The sequence below is a fragment of the Paramisgurnus dabryanus genome, chromosome 11 (genome assembly GCF_030506205.2).
Source record: "Paramisgurnus dabryanus chromosome 11, PD_genome_1.1, whole genome shotgun sequence".
NCBI classification, from domain to species: Eukaryota; Metazoa; Chordata; class Actinopteri; order Cypriniformes; family Cobitidae; genus Paramisgurnus; species Paramisgurnus dabryanus.
The window spans coordinates 36252207-36275496 of NC_133347.1; the positions used below are offsets into that span (position 1 = coordinate 36252207).

The following is a 23290-nucleotide window of genomic DNA, read 5'->3' on the forward strand; positions in this document are numbered from 1 at the left end:
TATGGTATGACAGGTGGGCGGGGTCCAGGAAAAGATTGCAGTGATTAGCAAATAGCAATATGACCCAACTTCAAACGACCCAGTCAGTTCTTGATGGACGAATTTAAGTCCAGCCCTACCTTTTTACATTTCAGAAGCCGTATCACTTTTATATACGTCACCACTGGGACAATAAGACAATCCCTACTTCCGTTTCATGGCAACTTTAATTCAGTCTGTAGGCATGAGCGGGTATCACCAAAATTACAATGGTTGCCTACAGTTCATTAACTTTTCTCCAACAAAGTTTATTGAATATTTCTGCTTTATAGTCCAGGGTCACTTGTAGTAATAAACCCAGCGTCTGTGATATGGGGGATTATAAACAAATCATAATATGTGGTTTCTATTCTTTTTTATCTTAATTCACATTACTTATCAATATCCTAGCTGAAGATGAACTTACTGTATGTGTTTGTTTCTGATCAGATGTTGATGAATGTAAGTATATACCTGATCTGTGTAAAGGAGGCAGATGTATAAATACAGCAGGATCGTATCAGTGCAGATGTACACTGGGATATCATCATGATATGACTTCACTCATGTGTCAGGGTGAGTTACTCTACTCTTCACTTCTTGAGTCTTCTCAAGATTAAAATAAGACAATAGAGTACAAACACAATGCAATATGATATTCATAAAGGTGTAAATACTTGAATTCATAGATATGTATGTTGTTTATGTTTTTTTTTTCTGAAAAAAACTTGAAAGGAACTATCTAGAAGAGATTGATGCAAATGTCAGATTGATGCAAATGTCAGATGTCTATGACTGGTTGTTATATTAATGTGGTTATAAATGTAAGATATTTCTGAGTTTTGTTTTTATTTGTTAGATGTGGATGAATGTTCCAGTGTTGATCATGGTGTATGTGATGGAGGATACTGCATTAATACTCCAGGCAGTTACTCATGTGTGTGTCCTTCTGGATATCTTCTGTCTACAGACCGGACACGCTGCCTTGGTGAGCAGCCATTAATACTTTTTAAAAGACTTTGCCCAACTTTACAGCAGAAAATAATGGCCCTCATTTATCAAAAGTACGTACACCAAATTTCCAGCGTACACCTGGCGTACACCCAAAACCACGGTGACTTTGAGATTTATCAATATGGACGTTGGCGTATGGCACGCTCAAATCCTACGCCAGCTCAGGAGGTGGTGTACGCACATTTTGAGTTAGTGCAGAAATGCGCAAACACTTCCTAACACCACAAAACGCACTGACAAACTAAAATATATGATATATTATGACCCACTGTAAAAAAAAAAACATAATACTTACAAACTTCAGTGTTTATTTTTATGCAACATGGACTTCAATGTTTAATTTGAGAGACTTTACCAAAGCATTTGATTTGTATGCATATGTATTCCTTCAGTTGAGAGCCTGGGCGCTTTACCTGACATTTCAGGGCAAAGCATGTGAGCGGAGCGGAGCCTTGAGCGGTGCGGTAATATTACCATCAAAGCGCCTTTCTAAAAAGTCCGCTCGCTCAGCACCGCTCGTTGAACCCAGAACGCCCTTTGATAATTTGCTAGTTCAAGAATCTGTAAAAACGTCTAGCAATAAGTTGTGGAATTCAAGCCTTATACATAAATGTAAAGTAAAAATCAAAGTTAAGGTTGGACAGGAAGAAAACATTAAAAGGAAGTGCGGAGAGACTGTAAAAGTTAGCAAATATTCATCCTGGAATCTGAAGCGGCACATTGCAAGAAAGCACAAGGATGTGCTACGAAAACATGGTAATAATGCATCAAAATGTAAGCTAGTTACATACCATTCGATGATAAATAAATAGCTACACATGAATAGGTAAAGTAAAATGTTTGTGTTGAATGGAGCCATAAATCCGATCATGATGACATGCGGACAAAATCATGGCCACGAATTATCTTTTATGCTACATATGGATGCTTCTTTTTCTTATTTAGTTTAAAGTATGGCCATAAATATAAAATTCGTTCCCAATATTCAACAGTTTGTTCCTTGGAATTAATTATTATAATATTTCGTAATTACTATTACAATTATTATTACTTCAAATTATGAATTAGTCTAGTAAAACATGTGGATGTCGTGGAAACAAATTGTTAATTTGAATTATATCCGGAGCTCCGTATCAAACTGGATCTTAGCTAACAAACAACTGTATGTAAATACAGAAAAACACACTACAAAAGTTACTACATCATTTTAAAATATTATTTTAAAAAAACTTAACCGATCCATTAAGCAGACATATAATTTAGATGTAGGCAACATTAAATAATAATAATAATAATAAATAATTATTCTTCTAAATATCAATTAAGCGTCATTAATAATAAAAATAATAATACAAATATTACAAAACGTCATGCAATTATTAATGTGTTTTTAATCCCGCTCTTTAAACTCCCAAATAAAACAATTTTGTTTCTTTCCACTTCCCTGGTTTCTCGTCTTTGCCGTCTTTCGTGTGTCAATGGCGTAAAATGAGGGCGTGGGGGAGGCGGAGACTTGAATTTATATGGGCTTGTTATTCTAATGACGATCGTTTTCAGCAGCGGCATTTATGAAGGGCAGGTATTGCGTACACCTGAATATCAAAGGTACGCACAGTTTCATAAATCAGGCGGTGAGAGGAGTGTAAGCATAATCTTACGCCAACATATACGCCCGTTTCTACGCAAGAATGATAAATGAGGGCCAATATGTTTACAGCCTGGTACAAAAAGTGATTTTGGTCTATATGGCTAATTTTTGCCCTGCATGACAACTGTGTGAGGGGGTGAATTGTTTTGTTACTCATTCATTTAAATTATATTAAGCCCTAAAGTTCTGCATAATGAAGGGCGTGGCCACTTGAGTGACAGGTGAACTGCCACGGCTGTCACTACCCCTGAGCTAGGTGGGTATGGATTCACCAACCAGCCACCTCAGCTTGACCCACGTCCCGCTTCTTTACCTATTTTCGGTTGTCTACGAGTGCTGCGAAGTGACTCGCATTCACGATGGTGACAACAGGCCCCACCTACTATTGGCTTCATAAAAGCTCTTCACTAACAGTCTATTGTAGATTCACAGGTGATCCTGCTGTAGTTCTTTATTCAAAACCCAAATAGACCCAAATTATTTTTATTAGCTGCATTTTTCCCTAGGTTTGGGTTGATATGGCTAGCTTCATCTCTTCAGCTCTGTTAATGTTTGTTCAGGCATTGATGTTATGTTTGTGTGTTTATCAGATCCACATGCAGGCATCTGCTTCACGTCTGTGGTTCATGGACGTTGTGTTCAGGAGCTGAGTGGACGCTTCAGTCGAACCCAATGCTGCTGTGACCACGGCCGCTGCTGGAGTCATGAGAAATGTCCTGTACCAGGATCAGGTGAATTAACAGACATCAATGACAACACTCAGACAGCTGTTCTTTTTGAGCTTTTCTACTGTTCCTTTTTCGGGTACAATTAAAAGTAATTTAATATTTAAACTAGAGGAGAAATTAAGTTAAAGTTTTGCTGATTATTTCTGAAGTTGATATTCAAGTGGCTAGAGAGGGGATGACCACCTGGATGTGCGAATAGCGTCTCTGTCTTTCCGTCATGGAGTTAGATACATCATTCAAGTTTGCATAACAGTGTTGTTGGACATAACTGAGCGAGTAGGACATGAAAACAATTATTTTGGCATCGCGGATGAAAAGGTGGTTGTGGTCTTTTTGAAGGAAGAACAACTTGTAAATGGTTTGATACAGAGCGGTACCATAGTGGTAAGTGGAGCTTTTGTTACTGTTCAACCTTTAGGATCTCCAACTGTAAAGGTAATAATTTCAAACGTACCGCCACTTATTCAGGATGAAGATATACAGCTGGAGCTATCAAGATATGGAAAGTTTGCAACCCGAATTAAGATGGTGGTGTCACGGTGATCCGTGTCATGTTTTGTGTCTGTTCTATATTGTCATCACCTGGACACTTGTTAATTATCACATCAATCATTCCACCTGTGTGTCATTAGTCTTTGTGTATTTATACCAGTGTTTGTGTCACACTCTTGGCCGGATCATTGTCATTACAACCCTGTCTGTTCCCTGTGTTGGATGTTCCTGTTTTACTTACCTGCCTGTTGTTTTACTCCTCGTGTTTTGTTTCCTGTTTTATATTAAATGTTATTTATTTCATGTGAACCCTGCGTGTGCGTCCTGATTCCTGTTCCCAGTCGTGACAGAATGATCCGGCCTTATTGGACGCAGCAGGTTCACGGAGGGCGGCTCCCCCAGGAGTTTCGTCGAGGGGGAGTAGTTACATCGGGGTTCGTTCCCCATCAGCCCCGATGTCTCTTGGGGACCACCGTGAGCGATCGCTCGCTCCTGCGGGAGGAGGATCGGCCCAGGCGGTCCCCCAACGGTTGAGTCGTCGTCGACGGTCCCTCGGAGGACCACCATCCTGCTCGCAGGGGGATCCGGAACGGACCACGCCCGATCATTTCCCCGGGGTGGCTACCGAGAGAGGGTCTCCGTTTCCGCGAGGGGATGGGAGATGACTTCCGGGGGCAGCTGATCGTCGGCGATTCCCAGGAGGGGGGTAATTCGTCTGCCTCGGTTCTCGGAGCGATCGCTCCGGTTCTCCTGGCGCAGTCCGGCCAACCGTTCCTGTTGGTCTCATCCCGGCGGCTGCCGGCTTCGCCAGGGTCCCCAAGCCCTCCTCCCCTCCCTTGGACTCTCGCTACCAGACTTTGTTTTTGTTTTGTGTTTATGTGAGTGTCTGGTAGCCACTCGTAGAGGGAGGGGTTATGTCACGGTGATCCGTGTCATGTTTTGTGTCTGTTCTATATTGTCATCACCTGGACACTTGTTAATTATCACATCAATCATTCCACCTGTGTGTCATTAGTCTTTGTGTATTTATACCAGTGTTTGTGTCACACTCTTGGCCGGATCATTGTCATTACAACCCTGTCTGTTCCCTGTGTTGGATGTTCCTGTTTTACTTACCTGCCTGTTGTTTTACTCCTCGTGTTTTGTTTCCTGTTTTATATTAAATGTTATTTATTTCATGTGAACCCTGCATGTGCGTCCTGATTCCTGTTCCCAGTCGTGACAGGTGGTGGTTGGATGCAAGCATGAAGCCTTCAAGCGATTAGATGACAGGTGTTCATGTTTTTGAGTGAGCCGACACTAAGGCAGGTTTCGAAACCACATACAGTGACAGTACGTACTGAATGAAATAAAGTACCTACTTACTGTCGGTTAAAGGTGACATAGAATGATTGAACAGGGTATTTATCCTTGTTCTGTGATGTGACATGTAGACAAATTTTTTTTGTTTGGGTCTGTAATCCCTTAAGGGGATCGCACACCGGCCACGCAGCTCAGCGTTGGCCGCGTCGAGTCGCGTCTAGGACAACTCTGAGGTATTGTAAACCGGAAGTGCACATTAAATAGCGCGAGCTTTGTCAGATAGCGTGTACTTCAAAATGCAAAATATACGTTAGCAGCCAATGTTAATCGTTAATGATTTGGGACAAATATGATGTTATATATGTATGTAATATGTAATATAATATTAATGTTAAACTATGTAAGTGGCGCTGTGTGGCGCGACAAGGATTTGAGCAACTTCCTGAGTTACAGCTGGGCGGCGCGGACCGCCGCTCAGCGCTGCGCCGTTCTAAATCAACTGAACACATTATTTTCTATGAGTATACGCACACCGGCACCGCCAGGTGGCCCCTGTCCGCGCCGGTGTGCGTATACTCATAGAAAACAATGTGTTCAGTTGATTTAGAACGGCGCTGAGCGGCGCAGCCAGTGTGCGATCCCCTCTCAGATAGCTCTATTAGGGTGGGGGATTTTAAACAAGTGGATTTGTACCTATTTGGCTCCCCCTACTGGCTTAACTTGCAATCTCATTACTGATTGGCTGACTTTGCTGCCACTCAAAAAATGTAGCAAATTATTTTAAAGTGGAGGGGCAGTTAGATGCCTGTGATGTCATAAGCATCAGTTTTTCAGATTGGGCCGTTTTCTGGCTGACATTTCTAAGAGAGAAATTTCTATGAGACTGAGATGTTTAGCATGTCTAGAACTTTTTGTATGTTCGTGAATGGGGGTAGACTACCATTATTCAACGAAGACAAGGAAAAAATGTTTTTTCATTCTCTGTCCCCTTTAAAACAGTAGGTACTGTATGGTATGAATCCTGGTAGTATGAATGAGATTCGCGAAAATTTAAAGAGCCTGTAAAGTTAGCAATGTTTTCAGTTACGCTTACCTATTTTTACGCTTACCTATATTGCAGTTTTAACGTCATTTTACCAATTTTTATTTCAAAGGAGGCAAAGGTCAGCTGCTCGCAGATCAAGGCTTCAGAGACAGCTTATAAATAATTTACTATATAATGAAAGTATCTATTTAGCAAGTAAATGTTACCTCACAATCAAAAGACATGAGAACACAACTTTGACTTTGGCCCAAGAAAATAATTTATTGTTATGTGAGATTATGATGATGAAATTACTGAATTAACCTTCTGGGGTCTAAGGGGTTTTTGGGGCCCTGGGGAAGTTTTGACCTGCACTGACATTTGTGCTTTTTTCAGTTGCTTAAAAACATAATAATGGCAAAAGTCTTATAACACTGCATTCAGCACAAACTGGGCTACTATATTATTTGATTAACATGTATGTACATGTTTGTATTTTTGAGAGAAAAATGTTTATGCGTGGTTTTTGAAAAAGCAAAATTCTTTAAGTCACTGATATAAATCCACAAAACCCTTACTAAACATGTTTTCCCAAGACTTTTCAAAACAGGATGTAGTAGTCTACAGTTTTTTCTTTAAAATGATGTGAACATCATTCTGCTTACTCATTCATATAAAGCAAGATATTGATTTACAATTTCAAAGTCACTTTTTGGTTAGGAAGGCAATATGCAAGGAGGCTGGAAGTTCTTGAATAAACTGTGATTGACAGATGAAGAACAAAACACTTCCATAATGAGCTGCATAATCAGCCTTTAGGCAGTAAGACAACGCCATTATTGTTACGTGTTTGGTTGTGAAAGCAACACAAAAGAAATGCCTTCACATGCGTGATCCTGCGTTAAATAAACTTACTGTGCAGAGATATACGCGAATAAACTGGGTTTTAGATGTGTTTAGATGCGTCTTAAAGTGCCCATATTATGAAAAACTCACTTTTTCTGGGTTTTGGTGTGTTATTTTGTGTCTCTGATGCTCCCACACGCATACAAACTTGGAAAAAAATCCATCCATGCTGTTTTGAGTGAGATACAGGTTTCTGAATGTCCTCTGCCTTGAGTCTCTGATTGCGCGAGTTAAAACTCAGCTCCGTTGTGACGTAACAAACCGTTTCGTCACATTCAGTTTGAATTTTCCCACCCACCACCCCACTCGCAGGTCTCCACCCACCAGGTAGCTAGAGAGCATAGAGCAGTCACTTGAATGAGACCCTCTGTGCTGTTATCATGTCTCACGGAAATAACAGCGCTATTTGGATATTATGGATTATACTCCCACCTACTTTTAAAAACAAAGTTTTAATGCGTGGTTATTGGAACCCGGAGTAATCTTATATACAGTGTGTTACGACGCAAACAGTCCTCAGATTGTAGGCGATAAGACCTTCATGCTAAATCTGATGTAAACAACAGACTATGTATCTATATTTCACGGATTATAAGCATTTGTGGACAAAAATGGTAATTGGATGTATTTTATTGGACTTTCATGGATCATTCACACATCTGAAACAGACTGGATTCGATTCGCGATCGCGTTGTTTCATCACAAAAGGTAAGAAGTCACGTTGTATTTTGCATGTTGTCATCTTCTGTCACAAAATACTACATTTACGATGCTAGAGCTAAAAGCTTTTTGCCAAACTAAACGAGACCGTACGCCCTGGCTTTTCTGACGAGGCGAGCCTCTAATAACTTTACGGTCCGCATAGAAATATACACGGTCCGGACCTCCCGCTAGCTTCTAGCAATTACATGCGGTCCACAAGCAGTATACATCCCCGCCGGGTCTTAATTTCTGTAATTTGCGAAAATAATGCGTTTGAAAATATTTATAACGGGAATATGTTAGTATTGTCCAGGGAAAACGAGTGGATTGTTCAGACTGCTACATCACAATTTACGCTGGAATCTTTGTGTGTCATGATGTGTTTGACACACCGAGACCGGGCCTTACCGCCCCGGCTTTTCTGACGAGGCTAACCCCCGAGCCTCTTATAACTTTACGGTCCGGACCTCCCGCTAGCTTTTAGCAATTAGCACGCGGTCCACAAGCAGTATACATCCCCGCCGGGTCTTAATTTCTGTAATTTGCGAAAATAATGCGTTCTAAAATGTTTTATAACTGGAATATGTTAGCATTGTCCAGGGAAAACGAGTTTATTGTTGTGACTGCTAACGTAACATCACAATTTACTCTGGAATCATTGTGTGTCATGAGTTTCTTCTCCTGTAGTGTACTTATTAGTGATACTTTTCTGCATGATTTGTCTGTTGGCAACATAAACCGTTAATAATAATAATATATAAAATAATAACACAGTATGGTCTGTACTGCTCACGATACCACTGAGCATGCGCACGGTCACATGACGTTAGTAGTGGGGCGTGATCAAAGGAGCAGCAGCTCATAAATATGTAAGACTAGCTCAAAACGGCACAATCTGAACTGCCCTGAAACAGAGGCTACTAGAGATGGGTAACAATCTTTTCCTACAAGCTATTTCGAGCAAACAACTTTTGAAACATGCTTTATGGAACTCATACACCTATATAACTTGTGGAAAAGCTGTCATAAGATGGGCACTTTAATACAAAGTGCGTCAAATATGAGCCATTGTGTGTTTGTGTGTGCGTTTGGCCGTCGATCGCGTCTGACGGAAGCACAAAGAAAACATTAGACGTCTGGAGATAACTTTTATTTACAGGCGAGAGTAAACAAGTAGATGTGATGGTTGCAATCGCATCTTTTATAAGAATACCACAAAGCGCATTAAATATGAGGCATCGTGTGTTTGTGTGTGCGTTTGGACGTCGATCGCGTCACAGTGTTTGATGAAGCACACACACTCGTGTATGGAGATAACTTTAGTTACAGTCGCGAGTAAACAAGTAGATGTCATGTGTTCAGCACTCGGATTAAAACTCAACACATCACTGAATGGCTACAGAGATGTATAGTCTCCATTGACTGTGAGGTTGACTAATGAATATGGATGATCTCTGCTCTTCTCTTCAATGGAGCGGGGCGTGGCTCATTATAGATAATGAAGTAACAGGAGAAAGACGGTACATCTCCCCCTTCTAATACAGTTAACAACGAATTACAATATTTGTTTTCGATTTCACTTACATCAGTTAAAAGCAGACATTCCAAGCATTATGTAGACATGTATCTTTTGTTTCTATGACAACTATTCGTTAAGTTACAGTAAATTTTTCTGACGCGTTTCTGAAAGGACTTCACTGACGGAGAGAGAACAAAACGCGCATCATGTTTATTTTCTTAATTTTGTGAAAAGCACAACATTCTGTTTTCATTGTAAGTGGACAGAAAAAAACAGACACTTTATTGTTTTAAATGATGTATAAATCATATCTGTAAGTCCAAAATCAGCAGAGTTCGACCCCAGAGTGTTAAAAAAACATAAAATGCAAATTTTTATTGCATGTAAAACAGTTTTATTACATTTAAGACAAACAGTATATAATACACAAATACATACACGCGTTTAAATAAGCAAATAATGTTGTTAATAAAACTATGTACACGTTTAGTTTAGTGTAGTTTAGTTTAATTTAGTTTTATTAAAAATTTGACAAGACAGGACATTGCAGCACAAAACCCTGAAATGTGTCAAACATACACATACTCCAAGAAAAAAGAAAAAAAAAATCAAAAATTGTATATATATATATATATATATATATATATATATATATATATATAATATAAATAACACAGATACACAGATAAGTCATTTATTCAGCAATTTTAGAGGACGAGGAATAAAGGAAAGTTCATGGCGTTGGGTACATCAAATGTTCTGTGCCGCCGAAGAGAATAAGCAGGAGTAGAAGCCGTAGGCAGGAAGCAGTGCAGCGGTGACAAACTATCATTAAGTGTCTTAGTAAGAGTACGTATTGTGGCTTCTTCACGCCTCTCATTTAGTGTTGGGAGAGTTGAAGACCGAATACCTATTATCCGACAACACCGCTTTTGAATCCTCTCCAACTCCTCAGAGAGACTTTTAGGAAGTCCACCCCATACTGGACAAGCATACTCGAGAATTGGCTGAATAAAGGTCAAATATACTTGCACTAAAGCATCACAAGGAAGTCCCGCTTTTTTTGCAACACAAAGATAATGTATTCCGGGGCGCGCGTTCGAAATCATGTACTTAATCTGGGCATCCCATGACAAGTCAGATGATATTTGGACTCCGAGAAATTTAAAGGTAGAAACTCTGCTAATTGCATTCCCTGAGATAACAGGGGAGGAAGTGGAATGAATGTTGTCCTCTCTTCTGGCACTGATAACCATGTCCACAGTCTTAACTCCATTTATTGCCAATGAGCGTTCCTGTCCCCAATCCACTACAGAATCCACAGCCTTCTGAGTGAGTCCAGGTAACGATCCCATTAGAAACTCTGTTATTGTTAGGTCATCAGCATATTTTACAGGTATTACAGAAGGAGGCAAATATAAATCCAGGCTATTAATGCATAAGACAAAAAGCAAAAGTCCCCCTTGAGGAACACCAGCTGGAACTGAGAAGGACTTGGACACACAGGAGCCTCACTTGACGCTCTGCTCTCTATTACTCAAATAGCTTTTTACTATGCACCAAAGAGGTCGTCTGGCGATAATCGGCTGGAAAACTAGGCTTTGCTTTTTTAGGAACAGCTTTGACTATGGCCTCCTTCCATTGTTTTGGAAAAATGTTATGCTGAATGCATGTGTTAAAGATGTCACATAACATCGGTCCCAGCTCTTTATGGAAAGTCTTTAGCACCCAGGGAGGAAAGCAGTCAGGACCTACAGCCTTAGCTGCATTTACTTTACGAAGTCTGGTCTTAACTTGTCCAGTACTCAGAGGAGGTACACTACAGTTTGACAGCTTGCAGGTAACTTCTTTACAGACTTTCAGCCCTACAGCATACTGTCACCTGAACATTGCTGTGCCAATTATTCGGCTGTATTTCGAAGATGGAGCTGACCTCCGTCCCACCCTCCGACTTTCTCGACAGTCCATCAAGTCCCTGATTGCTGCTCTAAAGTCTGATTCTGATCATGGCTGGGAAAAGCACATTGAGGTGCTGGTTTTTCTTTACTGGCTGGCCCATGTAGCATCATACAGGGTAGTGTCAATGGCCTTAGACATCCCCAAGTCCTCTGTGCATGACATTGTTCACAGAGTGAGCAGGGGAGTCATTGGGATTTTAAGGAGAATGATATCTTTCCCCAACGTGGATGACCTGGAGGCAGTGGGAGCAGGTTTTGGCCAGCTGGCTGGGTCTCCTGCTTTCCGTTCAGTAGCTGGAGCAATTGATGGGTGTCCCATCTGCATCAGATCACCAGCAAGTGATGACCCATGTTATTTTAACAGAAAGCTGTTTTATTCTGTCCAACTGCAGGCCATCACTAGCCAGGTAATACCATCCTCTGCTATTTTGCTTCGCTTCATAGACAGAGTCTGGCTGGGCATAATTGACAATCGTTTTCCTTCTCGTGGGAGGGGCTTGTCTGAAGTTTAAAATCATTGGTCTAAACTTAAGCCAATCACATAACGTTTGGATATGATGTGCGTTATGCGCCGGCTTAGCCGCATCGAATTTCTGCTGTAAAACACACCTATGATGTGAAAACAAACCCATCGAGCGAAATACCGGAGTTAACATGGCTATGAATGACTTTTGCAGATTATGTAAAGTAAATCGGGCCAGAGCTAGTTGAACACTATCCTTACAGTGTCTTTCCACTCATGTCTAAGTGGAGGAACGCCGCTGTCTCCTCTCAAACTCTTCCACCAGACAGCCTTAACTATATGTAAATTAAATCTTCCTACCTTATTATCTGGTTAATCAGGAACGTCACCAAAGAATGTTTGCCCACCCGTCCTCCACCATTAACTGTGAACAATGACATTCCCTTCTATGATTTCTCGATTGTTGTGCACGTCAAGCTGTGCTGCACAGTTTCTCGCTGACAATCGGTAATTGATAAATTAAACTTTTCCCAAAACCTGTAGGGAGTAAGGCAACAAAATAATCTCCATTCAAAATGTTTAATAAACACTCTTCTTGTTTGGGCTTAAGTTGGCAAGTGCCGGTTCTCCACAACAGAGCAAATAGCTTTCTGTACCTCCATGTCCACTACAAACTACAACCGTATATTCGGCGCTTAGCGTCTACGTCACGGCTCTCAGCCCACCCTCTGTTCGTTGATTGGACGGCCGTTTTGAGACCTGAGGAAAACGGTTTGAACGGGAGGTATCTCAGACTGAGTACAGAAGCATAATGAAATTTAGCGGAAGTACAAAGTCTGACGTAGTCAGGCTAGGCCATCACTGACTACCAGGGAAAGTTTCTTGTCATCTTTGTTGGATATGCTGAATCTGATGCCAGAGTGCTGAAGAACACCCCTGTTTATACCGGCCACCTGTATCCAACTGCAGGAAAATCCATCCTTGGAGATGGTGGGTATCCTTGTTTGTTTGCGCCCATCTGCCTCATCACCCCCTACAGAGAGCCTGTTCAGAATCCTGTTCAGGCTCGCTTCAACACCAAGAACTGCAATGCCCAGAGCATTGTGGAAAGGGCCTTCAGGATGCTAAAGAGACGCTGGCGTTCCATTTTTTCAAGGCCCTGGAAGTGAGCCCTGTCTTTGTGCCAGATGTGGTTGCATGCTGTGCGGTGCCCCACAACGTGTGTCTTCTCAATTAGGACATTGTGGTTCCAGATGTTGTGGAGGATCATAGGGATGACCCACCCGAACCCCAAAACACAGCCAGCACAGGAGATGATGTGCAGGACAGCTGGCAGCAGCTGTGTCCGCTCCAGACAACTGGATGTCTGCTCTTCACGAGTATGATTTCCTGTAACATTGCATAGGTTAATATTTTGATTATATTCCATTTATATATTTAGTATATTCTATTACATTTTCATGTTTTACTTTTTTTATTTTTGGGGTGAACTGTCCCTTTAAGAACAAAAATAAAGTAAATACATTTAAAAGCTGTCTGTACTGTGTGGGTAAATTTCTACTGTGAGGCACTTTTCTTTTTCACATCTTTTTCAGATAATTTTGCAAAACTCTTTCAGATACTCCTAAAAAACTCCTGAAAACTGCAACAAAAATCAGTGTGAAGTGTAGGAAAACACCACAAAACAATAAACATTTCATAACAATGAACTATAAAATAAAAGAACGGTTAACATTAATTCTTTTAAATTGTTTTTTGGCAATTAACTCTAGTAGCTTAAGGAATCTTTCCTCTCTCTTAGTCTCCCCGTCTCTTCATTCATCTCTCTCTTTCATTTCTCTGTCTCTTCTTTCGTCTCTCTCTCGCATTTCTCTGTCTCTTCTTTCTTCCCTTTCCATCATCTCTCTCCATCGCCCTGTATTTCCTTTCAGTAGCATCTCTTTCTCTTGCTGCTTCCCTGTCCTCCATCTCCAGAATTAGCTCCTCAACATCCATCCTTTTTCTCCCTCTCTCTGGTGCAGATGTTGCTGAGGCTGGTGAGGTTACAATAACATTCGGGACGAATGAGGCGATAAGGGCAGGTGGCGAGATAGATGGTCAACCACCTATTGCCTCATCCATGGCAGCATACCATTTCCAGGTTGCTGCTGTAACCTAACCATCCTCAGTACTCACCCCTGTCTGTGGACATTTGAGATCCTCCAAATTTTAAAAAGCACAAGATTGCAGGCAATTAAAATCATAAGATTACTGCCATATGGACAAACATGAATGTGACTTAATCATGACAGAATTCTTATTTTGGGGTTAACTACCTTTGTACAAAATCTTACTTGTACTTTTGAGTTTCCCATTTTCATTTTATCTGAGGAGTAGAACATTTCCCCACCAGGTTCTGCTCTGTCACAAAAACTTTGCAATAAATGCACAGACAGCAATCATAAAAAGAACTTGGAAAAAGTTGCAACTGTTAGTACATTGTTCTAACAGAGTTAATAAACTTGAGTAATGTTTCATCGTATACTCCCTCAAAACCTTTGATGGCTGCATTACGCTTTCCGGTGAAGAGGGCTTCATTAGCCACCCTCCACTGAATAAGCATGTGGGTGTCTTCATCAGTCACTGTAACATCAAATCAGTATTAAAATGTTAAAGGTATAGCGGAAGATTTTCCCGAATTTTAGAAAAGAACCGTCCTCTCTGCTTTTTTAAAAAAATGCACATGCGCAACACTCTACCTGCTCCCGAGAGGGGGATGCCTATTAAAGTGCCCATATTATGAAAAACTCACTTTTTCTGGGTTTTGGGGTGTTATTTTGTGTCTCTGGTGCTTCCACACACATACAAACTTGGAAAAAAATCCATCCATGCTGTTTTGAGTGAGATACAGTTTTCTGAATGTCCTCTGCCTTGAGTCTCAGATTGCACTGTTTCAAAATCAGCTCCGTTGTGACATAACTAGCCTTTTCGTCACATTCCATATGAATTTTCCCGCCCACCATCCCACTCGCAGGTCTCCACCCACCAGGTAGCTAGAGAGCACAGAGCAGTCACTTCGCTGATATCCTCTATTCTGTTATCATGTCATTATACTCCTGCCTACTTTTAAAACAAAGTTTTAACGCGTGTTTATGTGTTTACAGGAACCTAAAGTGTAATCTCATAAACAGTGTGTTACGACGCAAATAGTACTCACATTGTAGGCGATATTATACTATATCAAGACGTTCATGCGAAATCTGATGTAAACAACAGACTATGTATCTATATTTCATGGATTATACGCATTTGTGGACAAAAATGGTCATTGGATGTATTTTATTGGAGCAAGAGTGGTCTTTAATGAGCCAAAGATGGTGCATGTCACTACTCTCTTTGTCAGGTTACACTAGCTTCCTAGCAGCTCACATATAATTCAAAGCTCTGCTCCTGTCCTTTAAAACCACCACTGAGTCAGCACCCTCTTACCTTCACCCGCTTATACACTCTCGATCCTGCTCTCTGTCACCGAGCAACAGCTTGTGGTGCCTTCCCAAAAAGGGAAAACATCATTATTGCGTACCTTCTTTTGTTCTGTTCCACATCGGTGGATTGATCTGCCGGTTACAAGAAGATCTGCTGACTCTATAGCCGTCTTTAAGAATCGGCTTTAACCCATTTCTCCCACCAACACCTCATTTGCTAATTTCTTTTTTATTTTTCTATCTTTATCTTCTCTGTCAATAAAAAAAGAAACATTGGCTATGTATACTGTGTTAGACTTGATGAGACTAGTTATAGTGCACTTATGTATTGCTGTTCTTTTGTTGCTGTAATTGCTTCTATAGTTACCTCATTTGTAAATTGCTTTGAAAAAAAGGGTCTGCTAAATTACTTAATGTAAATGTAAATGTAACAGTTAGGACAAGCATCACAGGCGACTGTGCCCAATACTGTCATTTTATTGCTCATGTGAAGGTAAATGGACTGCCCAAGCTGGAAGAACTAAGTAAATGTCTGCTTAGGTTTGACAATAGGGATACAACTGGCATATTAAGTGTGCAGTCTTGCATTTCAGTGGACAGACTAAATATGTCCCATTTGGAGGGTAACATTGTCAGGACAGCTAGGGAAGTGACACAAGGAATTGATGAGGATGTTTCTATGGAGCAATTTGTCTGGTTTGTTTTCATCTCATCCTCTCTTAGTAAAATCTTCTAACTGGTGCATACTATGTGCACTGTCCATCATACAAGTAGCCTGTGAGAGAAGCTTCTAAATAGTAAAATTCATAAAAACAGGCTCAGAAGCAATTTAACCTAGACTAACCTTGAGGCATTAATGCTCAATTGCACTGAAATTCTTTGGACAATGACACTATGATAAACAAAGTTGCAGAGACCAGTTCATTGCTCAGGTGTTTATTAATGTTTTAAGATTGGCCATGCTTTCCTGAAGCTATGCACAGCAGAAAGAGATGTCATTAGAAATGTATGCTGTGAACACTGCTATACTTGTTTTATTCTATATTTGTGTTTAAAGGTTGTATATCTATGAACATGTTTGCACAGAACATATATACAGATATTGCAGGAAAGGACATTGGTATGTTTTAAAGAATAATGTTGGAAGTTTACCCTTTAACTAATGTTCTCATATTTGTTAAAAATATTTACATTGTTAAAGCAACTGTTTCCTTGACTTGTGCATAGGAAAAGAGATGATTATGTCATTAGAAAGTGCAATACATTTTATTTTAACTTTATTTTTATGTTTGTATTTATTTAATATTTTTAAGGTTTGGATTTTTATAAACCCTATTTCTTACAGAAAATAGTTTTAATGATGTTAAACATTGTGGTGTTGTAGGGAAAACTGTTATTAGATGTTCTAATAAATCTTTTTTGTGAAGCAACACTTGCTGTATTTGCACTGAATTGGAAATTATGATATTTTTAAAATACAATGAATTACAGGGCTGTAGAGAACTTGCACTCCTGCAGATACTGAAGGTTTTAATTACAAAATTTAAATATAGTCAGTTGAGAACTAAAGTGGGCCGGTCTAAGGCATGAAACTCCTGGGGCCTCATGCATAAAACTTTGCGTAGAATCCATCCTTAAAGTGCGCGTACGCACGTAAGGCAGAATTTGCAGACGCACAAAGATTTTCAGATTTTTAAAACCCTGCTTACTCCAGAAACTGCGCAAAATTCCATTCCTAAATCCCAGTAAGCGGAAGATTGTGCATATGTGCGTTGAATTTAAGGAAATATATTCACGTCGCATTAGAAGAAAAACTTTGTCAGCTTCGCGACGTGGCTAATTAGGAGAAAATCTCTGATTAACATGGTAAAGGTACCTTTTACCGCGTGTCGCTGTGTTGCGTGTAAATTACAGGACTCTTGAAATCACAGGCTTTGCTTATCCCGTGCAAACCGGCCACACAAAACTCAGATGTAGGGAGGTAATTTCTAAAGTACACAAGGTCCCCGGATAATAATAATCCTGTGCAAATAGGACTTAAGTCATGAAACAAATGTTAGCATTGGTGTTGCATTTCTTTTCTCAAAATCCTTAGATGTTAATATAGTGTTAACAAAGAAAAAATTTAAAAGTGTTAAATTTATTTTTGTTAATTTGTGTGATCCATATATGGGAAGACATTGTGAAAAAATTTTCAAAAGCTAAAGGAAGCAGTAAAACAATGTGATGATGGCAATGTGTATGTTGTAGCAGGGGGAGATTGGAATTGCACAAGAAATATTTTGTTGGATAGAAATGGGGAAGCCTCATTCAAAATCTAGGAATTTACTTCTTGATAGTGTAAATGATTTTAATTTAGTGGATATATTGAGAAATAGAAATAAGTTAGTTAAGCAATATACTAAGATAACGATATTAGATTCTGTTGTGACAGGGGCTAGATTGGATAGGTTAAGTTTAAGTCAATAAATATGAACAGGGATATTAACACTAATATACAACCAAATTATTTCTCAGATCATATGGTAACTTTAGATTATAAAATTGTAAAAAAAAAGGTGGAAAGAGTAATAAAATGTTTTACTTAAGTAAAAGTATAGTTACTGGTCTAAAAATCTACTCAAGTAAAAGTAAGTAATTTTAACTTTACTAAATTACATTTTATCTTCCTAAATTAAAGCCCAAGGATAAAAAGACATACAGCTTTCTACAGGAAAGTCACCAGGAGTTGATGGTTTACCGGCCAATTTTTTTTTTTTTTGTATTTTAGGTACAAATTTGTATAATCTATTTTGTGAATGTTTTAAAAAGATGTGGTTTACCAAACAGCTGTCAGAGAGCTGTAATTTAAAAATTGGCGCCCTATGTCTTTAAAGTGCTCAGACTACAAAATACTGTCTAAGTGTTTAGCCAACAGAATTAAAAATATTTTGCATGTGGTGGTTGAAAACGAACAACCTTACTGTATTCCTGGCTGCAAAATAATGGATCATTTGTTTCTTTTGAGAGATGTTATTGATTTGTCTATTAGAAATAATCTTTATGTGGGTTTTTATCCATTGACCAGGAGACGGCTTTTGACCGTGTAGGTTATGAATACCTTTTTAATGTTTTAAAAGCTTTTGGATTTGCAGATAAATTAATTTATTGGATATAATTGCTGTATGAAGGGTCTTTGGTTATGCTTAATCTGATCATCCAGTCCCTGTTACACTTTTACTTTTAAAAATGTCATGGAGATTATAGATTTCCACGATTTGAAGTTTCAGCAGCTGTACAGGAAGATAATGAGGAAATTGGACATTCAGTTTTATCCTACATTTTTTTAGGACATTAAGAAGAAAAGTCTGTTCATAACACGTGTAAAAGTTACCCATCACACTGTGTTAAGCAAAGTAAGAATTGGAGGTGGTCAGAACTGTTGTTGGAGGTTTTTGGGTTGAAAAGCATTTTGCAGACCTGCAGTAGAGACTGATTTATAGCTACAAATAAGCATGTGGCAAATCTAAATTCAACAGTGTGGAAAATTTGTCTATTTTGTGGGACTGAAGAAACTGTTAATAACCTGTTCATTAAAAGCTTTGTGTTAAAAGAGTTTTTTGATTGATTGTCTTTGCGAGATCTGGAGAAACACTATCTTATAAGGATTTTATAAGTGGCCCAAAATACAGCTTTCAAGAACTGAGGAAAAAGTATATATGTGTATATCCACCTTATTTTTGACATTAATGTGGGTGCCACCTTCTAGCTCCTTTGTGTAAAACTCCTGGTGAGCCACTAAAGCTAATGGTAGTCCTATTGCAAGGAACACAAATGTGCCTTTTTGACTGGCTTTTTAATGTTTATTATGAAATCCAGAAAGACCAGCATAATTTGTGCAATTAGGGGTTGTCATAATAGATGGTACAAACGTTAATCTCTACAAAACATTTGTTTTGTCCATAATTCACGCACAATAGTTGAATGTGTATGGTGGCGCACATGCACTCCTGATCTGTATTTACAAATCCATCCTGTAAAACCTTTCATAGACACTACCAGTAAGCAATAAATACAATAATTGTTCAAAAACAACTAATATTATGCTGATAAAAATATGCTGATTTAGCTGGTATATTATTTCTGCTACTATATATTATTACAATATATTATTACTGCTTATTAGTTAATGTTTATAATAGTTCGTAATGTGTTTGAGTGACTTTTGTTTTAAATGATAAAGCAAATAATTTCATAAGCTCATGTCTCCATCTAGTGCGTAAGAAGCAATGTAATAATATTTTCATTAAACGAAAACAATAAAAAATCATAGTTTCATTTGTTTATTATGTTTTGTTTAAATAACTTAAAACGTGGTGAATGAGAAAGATGCTGCTGACTGTGTGATAAGCTTGATGTGTCGCCATAAAAACTCAATCAAGTCAAAAAAAAATTGGGGTTAAAAAAACTCACACCAGAGGGACATTTACACCAAACGCCTGAAAGGTTAATACCAGGAAGTCTATTCCATGTACAAACACTCAACTGACTTTCCCATTGTAAAGATACTGGTATGTCTCTGTGTTTTATAGTTGCGCATCAAAGACCCGTCACCCCCGAACAACAGCACAAAATAATTTAACATATATATCTTTATATGATGTATCAGCCATTTCTTCATTTCATCTTCACACCGGTTATACATGGCAGCTTTCTCTCCTCTCTCTCTCTCTCTCTCCTGACAGATGAATACTTCAGAATGTGTCTGGTGGGGTCTGCTCTCACGGGATATAATGAAGAAGATACTGATACGAATCTTCATTCGTTGGACAATGAACAAAACACACCTCAGGTTCATGAGATTCCTCAAGTTCTCCATCATGAACAGAGACCAGAGCAACATTTCTGTGAGCAAAACTTCACACATCAAAAAACTTTTACTGAGCAAACAACATACTGTCTCATGAGTTGATGTTTGATTTTCAGTCAGTATGAATGAGACAGTGAACAGATGCCGTCTTTTTCCTAACCTGTGTCTGAATGGACACTGTGTACCTGTGGGTTCAAACTACCGCTGTGACTGTAACATTGGATACAGAGAAAACCACAGGGGAGAATGTTCAGGTCACCACACCATTACTGTATCACATCATATCATTATCTTAACCTTAGATCAGTGGTTCTTAACGTTATTCCTGGAGGCCCACTGCCCTGCACATTTTGTATGTCTCCCTTATTTAACACACCTGAGTCAAATCATCAGCTCATTAGAAGAGATCTCAATGAACTGAACTGAGTCTGCCAGATAAAAGAGACATACAAAATGTGCAGAGCAGTGGGCCTCCAGGAATAACGTTAAGAACCACTGCCTTAGATCACCATCACCGTATCAAATCTTATATCTGTATATTTTGAAGCAATGATTTTGACTGAATGATAAGAATATGTGTTGTGTGTTTAGATGTGGATGAGTGTGCATCTGATCCCTGTAGTAATGGAAACTGTGTGAACACACTGGGCTCTTATCATTGCACCTGTCACGTCGGCTACATCAGAGCTCCAGACAAACACATCTGCATTGGTGAGACTCAAGCCACAGTTCACAGGTGATTCAGTAGATATCCAACAACTTCTGCTTCAAAGAGATATTAAGATAAAGAGAGGACTTTCATTGCTGATTCTCATTACATTACTTACATTCAGGCCTTGACATTAACTTTTTTGCTCACCAGCCAAAGTCGCTAGTTGTTTGACTGCGTCCCAAGCATTCCAGTGCTCGAGCTCACTATGGTAAATAACCCCTACTAAACGTTGCGCTGGGTGCAGGGAGTGCTCATGGGAGTTGTAGTTTCCCAGTGTCGCATTATGCATTGTTTATCATTTCGCATAATTTTTAAGAAGACTACTCATAATATATATATATATATATATATATATATATATTAGGGGTGGCACGGGCCATTAAAAAAATCAGAGCCGTTCGGTTCGCTTTTCTCGGTTCGGAGCGCGTGTGTGCTGCACGGTTCAACGGTTCATGGCATGCGCAAATGCGCAATGTAGTCTCATGCCCTGTATGTGACCTCATATAGCGTGTTTCCCTTTCGCGCGAAAGAAGAGGTGACTGGTTTGGAGTATAAGTACTGCAGGTTATGTTACGTGTAGAAATGGCAAGTGGGAGAGAAAAGGAAGTCTGCCCGCAGTTGGAGGATGCGCCAGCGTCGTATAAGTTTGGTGTGTGGAAACATATTTTTATTTCATGTTATCTATGATGACAACGGAAATAAAACAATAGATTGAACTGCAGTCTATGGGTTGAATGTGCTCGAACAGCCATAGGAGACCGCCTTCTCTCCGACCATTTATCTAATCTGAGGTACTGAACACTGTTTTACGTCTTTAGCGCTGTTTTTAGCCTTTCATTGATAAAATTAAAGCGGCTGATTTCCGCGTAGTTTCATTTTGCTAGCGTGTGAAAGTTACGCGATCTTATTTCAGAAATTGCCCCTCAAAGTAATCAGGACAGAAGTTGTCAAAAGTGGCCAAAGAGACGGATTTAAATATTACAGGTGTAAACGTTATGTTTCTCTCTCGTCCACATAAATTCTCAGTATTAAAGCAGCCTCTCAGTGATAAATCTAAGAGCTTCACTGAAGTTGGCATTTTAATAAATGCAAGTTATCTTTGTGTGCTAAAAATGCACGTAAAGTTTATGTAGATGGCAATACACATTCTCTTTTTTGCCAATTAAATGAAAAGCATGTTGAAATCATCAATGTCTTCCCTCTTGCTCTATCAAAATCTCATCTGGCTTTCCTCAGAGATGGTCCCAATAATGTTTTTAAAGTCAAATTCAGTTTGTGCATGATTACATGATATAACTTTTTTTTATACTGTATCCTAAATTATGGATAATTAATACATTCATAAGATAATACATTTCTGGAGTGTTAAAAATTTAAAGAAAAAATAACAACAAAAACCATACTGAACCGAGATGTTAATGTCAAGTCCTGCTTACATTACTACCTTAAAAAGTGTAGTACAGCATGGGACGATTGTAACATTTTTTTCGAAAACTAAATGAACTCCTAGGGTCTAACCAGCACAACACATCCTATTCATAAGTTTGTGTTTATTGGCCAAAAAGATGCCTTTTAAAACACCAGCAGCAACATTTTTTTAAAAGACTTGTAAATATACAGTACTGTTTATACTTACTCCATGAACATGTTATGAGACATAAACATACACACATATTCTTTCTTCGGCCTTGATGATATATAACACTTCAAGTTGTCATTCCTTACAAGAATGCATAGAGGGTTTTGCATCTGAACTCTTGATATTTAAAGCTTTATTAAGATCTTCTGTGAAATGACTGCTTGCAGACAATGATGAGTGTCTTCAGAATGCAGTGCTTTGTAAGAACGGACGCTGTGTGAACACAGAAGGGAGTTTTCAATGCATCTGTAATGCAGGATTCAATCTCTCACCTGATGAGAGAAGCTGTGTGGGTAAGAAACTATACAGTATATGTAAAAAAACTATGTGTGCAAGAAATGTCTTAGTTAAACATAGTGAAATCCTAACCTTATCCTAATCTGATGTTATGTTGATGTAGTGACAGTAGGGGTTTGTTCTAAGAAAGCCCATCAGTGTTGGGGAGGACGATCACAACATCTTGTTCCTTTGTTATAAGTCCACTTATAGGCATCAACTCACAGTCTTGTTCAAGTGCTCCACTTTACGTTTTGAAGTGTGTCAAACTTCATCAAGTGGACTAGAAAAAAGTTGATTTGGACAGACCCCTCAAACCCTCAATTTTGATTGAGAAAGTGTGTCAGCTTCACATGTACCCTTCAGACAATTCAAGTGTTTATCTTATTGAGATGAGTTCAAGGTTTTCCATCTCGCTCTACAGTGGTAACTTACCAATGCTATAGAAATTACTACTGATAATTATAAGGCCTGTGGATGGATCACGTCCTACCTTACAAATAGCTGTCAAATAGTGTATTTAAATGGTGAACTTTCAGATTGTTTGCCTATTTCATGTGGAGTTCCACAGGGGAA

The 23290-nt window shown here is 39.1% G+C and overlaps 1 protein-coding gene across 1 annotated transcript in view; it reads left to right on the forward strand.

Annotated features, from left to right (window-relative positions):
* fbn2a (fibrillin 2a) overlaps positions 1 to 23290 on the forward strand; it is a 110409-nt gene that overhangs the window by 22725 nt on the left and 64394 nt on the right. The window contains exons 7-13 of the mRNA XM_073816293.1: positions 469 to 594; positions 878 to 1006; positions 3271 to 3411; positions 19963 to 20124; positions 20204 to 20341; positions 20679 to 20798; positions 22606 to 22731. Coding sequence (XP_073672394.1) covers positions 469 to 594; positions 878 to 1006; positions 3271 to 3411; positions 19963 to 20124; positions 20204 to 20341; positions 20679 to 20798; positions 22606 to 22731 — 942 coding nt within the window. The remainder of the gene's footprint in view (positions 1 to 468; positions 595 to 877; positions 1007 to 3270; positions 3412 to 19962; positions 20125 to 20203; positions 20342 to 20678; positions 20799 to 22605; positions 22732 to 23290) is intronic.